The 7,760-nt window shown below is 36.5% G+C and overlaps 1 protein-coding gene across 1 annotated transcript; it reads right to left on the bottom strand.

The window, feature by feature from the left end:
* Positions 1 to 3,126: 3,126 nt before the first annotated feature.
* LOC149169882 (uncharacterized) lies at positions 3,127 to 3,600 on the bottom strand. Its single transcript, XM_089425368.1, has one exon. The coding sequence runs from the start codon at positions 3,598 to 3,600 to the stop codon at positions 3,127 to 3,129; it is 474 nt and encodes a 157-aa protein (XP_089281494.1).
* Between the last annotated feature and the right edge of the window lie 4,160 nt (positions 3,601 to 7,760).

Here is a 7,760-nt window from a genome sequence, read left to right as displayed (position 1 = left end):
AATGTAAATGAAAGATTGATTATGGATGTTCAATCCTAATATGAATGAGTTTCAATTGTAAATGTGGATTGAAACAGTGAAGTGCAACAATTTTATCTCTGAGGTATCACACTCACATATAGCTCTTCATTATTATTGATGCAAGATGGAACCATGTCCATTAAGTGACAAATGGATTGTGGATTGAGACAGTGAAGTAAGCAATTTTATCCCTAAAGTACCACACTCAATTTTATCTTTTGTGATATGGCCTTGAAAGAACTATTCAAACCAAATTTTTATGATGAGAAAATGATAGTACCTTGCCCAAGAAGAATATAGATCCTTTGCAGTTTTGATATGGTCCATTTTTTGTTGCAACTTACTCTAGCCTCTTCATATTTATTAATGCAAGATGGAACCATGTTCAATCCTGATAATAATGTATTGAGTGTCAATCATGTTGTGGATTGAGACAATGAAATGCAACAATTTTATCTCTAAGTTTTTTGCATGTTTGATATGATTTGTGGAAGTAGTCCATTCAAGTTGTTATGGTTTTCATGAGAAATGTGAGGATATTTTAAAAGCCTAAAAAAAAACTTTCAAATGCAGGAATAAATCATCGCACTCTATTTGATTACAAGAGGAGCTTGAAATTATGAACATATGTCCATTGGTGAATTAGAATGAAATATACTAGCATTTGCATCTTATGTTGCAAAGGAAACGCCGTAAGGCATAGAGTGGGGAAGAATAGGGACATGCGAATGGACATTGTTGAAAGCAATGGTGGATGATAATGAGTTACAATTGCAATAGTTAGTTATGTGTATTCTGAAAATGGATATTTTGTAAATAATAATAGTTTGTGGAAGAATAGTGACATGTGAATGGACATTGTTGAAAGAAAGGGTGGATGATAATGAGTTACAGTTGAAAGTATTAGTTATGTGTATTTTGAATATGGATATTTTGTAAATAATAGTAGTGTGTAGAAAAATAGCAACATGTGAATGGACATTGTTGAAAGATAGGGTGGATCATAATGAGTTATACTTGAAATAATTAGTTATGTCTATTCGAATATGGCCATTTTGTAAGTAATAGTAATGTCATGTAGAGGTTATCCATTTAGTTGTTTTTGTTTATGCGAACATGTTTTTGTACATTATTTTAAAGTAAAGCTACAAAATAGATATATCAATAAAGCTACTCAGCAGCTTAGCAACTTTTTTAGCACGAAAAACAAGCTATATGGTTGTATTATATTCATGCAGCAGATATGTACAACAATGTTGATATGGAAACCATCTGATATGAAAAATGTAATGTGGTTGAAACCACATGGAGAGAAAGGATATATGTAGCCCTATCAGATCTGTTACATAAAGGTCTTAAGGAAATATATTGCATAATGCACATATGTTCATATAGAATTCGGAAAATCAGTCCTTGAGCCAAGATTATATATGGAAAAAAGACAAAAATATTAGTCAAATGTTGGGGAAACAGAAAATCATACCAGATTTGACTTCACAAAATAGAGAAATATGTACCTGGCATGGAAAAGTCTTGGATCTGGTGGGAGGTGTTGTCCACTGTAATCTGCATCCTCCATATACCCTGTGGCGATGATAGCCCCTGTTTTGATAAAGCATCTGCTCTCCGGTTTTTATCCCTGACAATATGGGAGATTGTGTAGTCTTTAATGTAGCGCCACAAAGCCTCAAGCCTGTTCAACCAGCCAGAGAGATGTATATTTTTTATGATATGTTTAGACAGTACATGGTCGATGATGACTTTCGAGTCTCCAAAAATATGAAGGTTTTTGAGGCCAAGGAAGTCAGAGATAGAAAGGAGACCAGCCAGGGCCATAATTTCTACTTTGTTGTTAGTTCCAGGTCCTCCATTCCAATGTATGTCAAAAGCTTGTCCTTCTTTTGGGATTATATAAACTCCACAGGCGCATGTGTCATGCTGAGCAGCGCCGTCAAAAAAAACACAGGGATATCCATAGGCATCGTTGGGCTGTTGATTCCTTCCTTGTCTGACTTTGGGATGTCGTGGCTGAGCTAGCGCTTCATATAAACAAAGGATAGATTCGAAAACTTTATAAAACGGTTCCCTTTTGGAATCGAAAATCATTCGATTTTTCCATTTCCATATGGCCCAGATTGTTAACAAAGAAATGGGCCTCCACTTGCAGTACATGTTGCTCCGTGCTTTGGAAGCCTCATAGATAGAAGGAGCATTGACGATGGCGAAACCAAAGTGAGCAGTTAAGTTCTGCCAAATCAACTGGGATTGAGGACATTGTAGGAAAATATGCAAATTATTCTCAGAATTTGATCTACAAAGGGGGCATATGGCAGGCCCACACCATTTGCGCTTCTGGAGATTCTCCCAAGTGAGATTCCTGTCATGAAAAACCAGCCAAGCAAAAATAATGATTTTTAAAGGGCATCCAAATTTCCAAAACGCTGGGGGAAAAATATTATCACATGTATCAGATTCTGATAATAAAATTTGGAGATATATATGCTTTGCATATACAGTCGATGCACCACCGAGACCTTTCCAAACGAGGCAATCCCTATCTGACGAGCGATACAATCCACGCGATTGCAATGAAATAGTGATAGCATTCCATTGGGATTCCAGAGCACCGGGTAATTGCATTTCTGTAGCAGTTTTCCAGATTGGAATAGCACCATCCCATTTTTTTATTGCACTAGCCCAAAAGAAATATCCCCTGCTGTGTAAATTTCTCAAAAGTTGAGAGGAGATATGGATCTTTTCTCCCGCACCTACGAATTCATCAAATCCAATGATAATATTGGATCCGGATTGGAATTTCCAAATCAAATTTTTTCTAAAGAATGGCTCCAATCTTTTAAAACCTCTCCATATATATGAGCCGTTGTTGGATCCAGTGGAGCGCTGTCTATACCAATATGTCATGTCTTGCTCATCCATGTACTTAGCTCTAATGGTTTTGCTCCAGTTGGATTCATCCATAATCGCTTTCCACATTGATTTACATAGAAGGGCTCTTCTAAAGGAGTGTAAATCCAATATGCCCCAACCTCCCATATTTTTTGGCCGTGTCAACTTCGAAAGCTTGTTGAGGTGATATTTTGTCTTCTACTTCTGTCCTCCCCATATGAAATTAGCTATCATTCTGTTTAAACTGTTAATAGTAGATGAAGGGATATAGAAAAGGTGTGCCCAATAAACCATGATTTGTACCAGCAGGGATTGTGTGAGAATGGCACGACCTCCAATTGATAAGCACCTATATTCCCATGTAGATATTTTCTTATAGAACCAATCTGGAATACACGACCAGTCGGCCAATCTGTAACCCACAGGTTTCAAATTGAATCCCAGATGTTTGAAGCCCTTCAGGATAGGAAATGCTTTAATGTTGAAAAGATCTGTTAGAAATGTGATTATATCTCCATTTACATCAGCGACATAGAATGAAGATTTTAAATCGTCGATATACATGCCGGTGGCTTTTTGAAATCTCCCCAAGATTTCATAGATACATATCCATGTTGATTTGCACAGTATGGCTGACAGAAGGATATCATCAACAAAAAGATTATGCGACATGAATATATCCCTTCAAATGGGGAGAGGCTTGTATCTCTCTTGTTGGATCGCTTTCTTTATGTGTAGGCTCAGAGATTCCATAACTAGAAAAGGAGTGGAGATAGGGAGCAACCCTGACATAAGCCCCTGGCCGCTTTGAAGAAAGGAGTTGGGACACTGTTAATTAGGACTGCATAATTTACTACCACCACATAGGCCATGATCCATCTGATGCACCTGACATCTAGGCCAATCCTAGCTAGTAGGCATCGAATAAAGCCCCAGTTCACACAGTCGTATGCCTTTTTAAGGTCGATTTTTAAAAGAGCAACTTCTATTTTCCTGCTATGCATTGAGTGTAAGCATTCTTGGGTGAGAGCCACCGCTTCTAAGATATTTCTGTCTTTAAGAAACCCGTGTTGCTCTGGAGACAGATGTAGAGATAGAGTGTTTCTAATTCAAATAGCTATAATCTTTGATATGACCTTGTATAATACGTTGCACAATGAGATTGGCCGATAATCTGAAAATGTGGAGGAGAGCTTTTTCTTTGGAATTAGAGCGATATATGTTGAGGAGATTTTCTAGCTTATGAAACCCTGTGTTCTCATTTCCTCGACCATCTTTAGGATATCTGTCTTAAATAATTCAAAGAAGTGGATGAAGAAATCGGTGGTCCACCCATCCGGCCCAAGGCACTTGTCTTTCTTGAATGATTTCATTGTTTCCAATAATTCTTCTTCTGAAACTTCACCAAATAGAGCTCTGTTTAGACTTTCATAAAACATAATGGGGTATGGGTCTATTCCCCATAGAATATCCTCAATATCGCAGACAGAATCCTCACTGTAAGCCCTTTTGTAAAATTTCACAGCTTCTCTAGAAATAGCCTCCTGTGAGGAGTGAGAATTTCCTTCCTCATCCTTGATCTCCCAAATAGCATTTGTCTCCCTTCTCTTATTTGCAAACCTGTGAAAAAACTTGGTGTTTTTATCTCCCTCTCTGAGCCATAATGCTCGACTTTTGAGCCTCCAAGAGGCCTCTTCTTCTTCTAATATTTTTTTTTTTCTTTTTTCTAAATCCCATATATGTTTTCTGATGGTGGACGTCATGGAGGGATTTTTAAAAAGTGTAGATAAGTACTCCAGTTTCCTACATATGTCCTTCAGCTCCTTTTTATTGGAGGCTGATTTCTCTTTTTGCCATTTTTTAACCTCCTTTTGAAGAAATTGCAGGCGATCAAGGAATTGTCGGGAAGAGTCATTTTCCTGCATGGGAGATAGCTTCCATGTATCATTTATAAATTTGTTGAATTGACCAACAACAAGCCATGCACAATTGAACTTGAAAGGATATCCAAATCTGCGTCCAGCATATTTCCATTGAAAAGAAATGGGGCGGTGATCAGATATGAAAGATGGTATGATGTTCATTGTAGGAGGCCCATATCTTTCTGTCAGTCTTTCATGGAAGATAAATTTGTCTAATCTTTTCGCCAGAAAGGAATTGTTGGATCGCCCATTGTCCCAAGTTGGTCCCTGACCAACAGGCAAGATATCAATAAAATTATTTTGTATAATAGATTCCCGAATGAATCTCCCCATCGAATCATATTTCTTGCCATTGCCCCATATTTTGTCATTACAAAAGGTGCAATTAAAATCTCCACCAATTATCAAAGAGTCAATTTCAAGTAGTTCAGAAGAAAGAAGATAATTCCAGAAAGGGAACCGGTTTTTATATGGAGCATAAATATTCAATATGTGAATGGGGTCTGAAGATCCACGGAAATGGGCCAGCACAAGAATGCCAGCGAAACATTGAAAAGCACCAGCCATAATCCATTTAGGGTCCCATAATACAGCTAGTCCTCCAGACATGCCCACAGCATTTGAAGCGACCATATGCCATGTTGGTAGCATCCGCCTGAAGTAAGAAATGGTTTGTGAGCTATCGTGCATGGTTTCCTGTATAAGAAGCATTTTAGATTTTGAAGAGACAAAAATATTTTTTAGGGCCAGAAATTTGGGGTCAGCTCCAAGGCCCCGAATGTTCATTGATAGAATGTCGATCATTTGGGAACATCATTAGGCCGACATGCTCTAAGAGGCCTTTTATGAGGAATATCTTCAGCTGCAATTTCTGTAATAGGAATGTCAATTAAGGAAAGATCTCGGGTTGACGAGTCCTGTCTTCCCTTCCTACCCCGAAAGTGTCTACTACCACGCTTCTCTTTGCGGCGGACAGTTATGTTTCTAGCCGAATTAGGGCTAATATTGGGCAAGGGGGAACGATTGGGTCGATGGACAGTTAATGGCTGAAGTTTTAAAGACGCTTTTTTAAGAAGGAGGTCAATATCCTGATCAAAAGAATTACGGGGAGAGGTTCGAGGGGATAGTGGAGGGGAAATAGGGATATATGGAGCCTTACCTTTACGGTCAGGTACATGTCCAAGGGATGGAGGTTTAGGGGAGTGAGCTATATATGGAGATTTATTATTTATATCAAAAGAGCGACCAAGTGAGGGGGAAGATGGGAATCTTTGGATGGGTCGAATGTGAGAGGAAGGGGATTGGGGTGATGAAGATATGTATTGAATATGGGCAGACAAAGGATCAATACATGGAGGCTTAGAAGATGCAGGAATGAGGGGAATCTCAGGGTCTGGTTCCAATTCATGAGGTGGAGAAATATTGGAGAAGCACGTTACTCTAGTCGACAGGTAAACAAAGGACAGTAAGGGAGTCTTAGAAATAGTGGAAGAACAGGGTCGATCATCAGAATAGTTAGAATTACGATTTGTAGGGTTCACAGATACAGATCGAGATTGTGGAAGACTGGCAGATCAATCTAGGGAACGGCCTTTCGGCAAGGATAGGACGCCATTAGTTATGACTGGAGCCCGATAGACCTCCATGGTGTTAGGCCATTCATATGCCGAATTTTCTCTTTCATATGTCGAAACAGGAATATTTACAGCATGGAACTTTTTCTTCTGTTTACCGCTAGGGCGACGAGGACAATTACGAAAAAGGTGTCTAGTTTTGTGACAATTTGAACACCTAAATGGGATGCCCCAATAATCTAATCGTTGTTGAATTTTGGACAGCTCCCAAGTTAAATCAATAGGCTCTGGAAAACCCCCTTTGAATTCCTTTTCTATGAGAATCCAGGCCACCCGCTTGTCTTTTGCCCCAATACACCTAGGATCGATGTATATGAATCGCCCAATAGCATTTCCTATTTTTTCCATAGATTCTTTGGTCCACAGTTCAAGAGGCAGGCCACCCAGAGTTTCGAATAGATAATTTCCAAGTCACGTACCCAGAGGAAGTGGAAAGTAGATATTTTATTGAAAATGATTAATTAATTCTTTTAACTAACTTTACATTATTTGATAAGAGAGAAGTAGATTAATTAATTCTTTTAACTATTTATTGTATTGAAATATATTTTTTATAACCTAATATAAAAGAAATATATAATTCCTTCATAATTCTATATAAATAATAAAATAATTAAACATGTATAATTATTTTAATGTTAATATGAAATGTAAATAGAATATCTATAAATATTAATAAAAGAAATAATAATAAAAAAATATTTTTATTTCAACCTTTTATGTATAAAAATATATATTATGAAAATATAAATTTGATTTAAATTTTAATTTAAAATAATATCATTAAAAAATATTTCATTATTAAAAATAATTAAAAAATATTTCATTATTAAAAATAATCAAAAAATATTTCATTATTAAAAATAATCAAATCTCTCAAAATTAAGATTAAATTGATCTATTAATTTTTCACTTACATACAAAAGAATCTCAAGTTATCATTGAGATAAATAAATCTCTATAGTACATACTTGTTATATCTATATATATATGAATGAAGATCTTTGCTATGATTTATATTACTATGGCAATGCCATTTTTCCACAACGAATTCTTTTATTAGTATTTAATACATGACCCTTAAATTTTTCATATACTCAATCTTGACTTAAATACACATGAGTGCATTACAGTTCACTTTAGTTACATTTAGAATTAATAACATCACATCAATCACATGATTATTTTTCATATACTCAATCTTGACTTAAATACACATGAGTGCATTACAGTTCACTTTAGTTACATTTAGAATTAATAACATCACATCAATCAC

Source organism: Pinus tabuliformis, chromosome 4_2, assembly GCF_031772625.1.
Source record: "Pinus tabuliformis cultivar Carrire ecotype Pingquan chromosome 4_2, CPIR1, whole genome shotgun sequence".
Lineage (NCBI taxonomy): Eukaryota > Viridiplantae > Streptophyta > Pinopsida > Pinales > Pinaceae > Pinus > Pinus tabuliformis.
This window is presented reverse-complemented; position numbering and strand designations above follow the sequence as displayed.

Coding starts and splice junctions, on each gene's coding strand:
- LOC149169882 (XM_089425368.1), bottom strand. CDS start 3,600: ATGTCGCATAATCTTTTTGTTGATGATATCCTTCTGTCAGCCATACTG.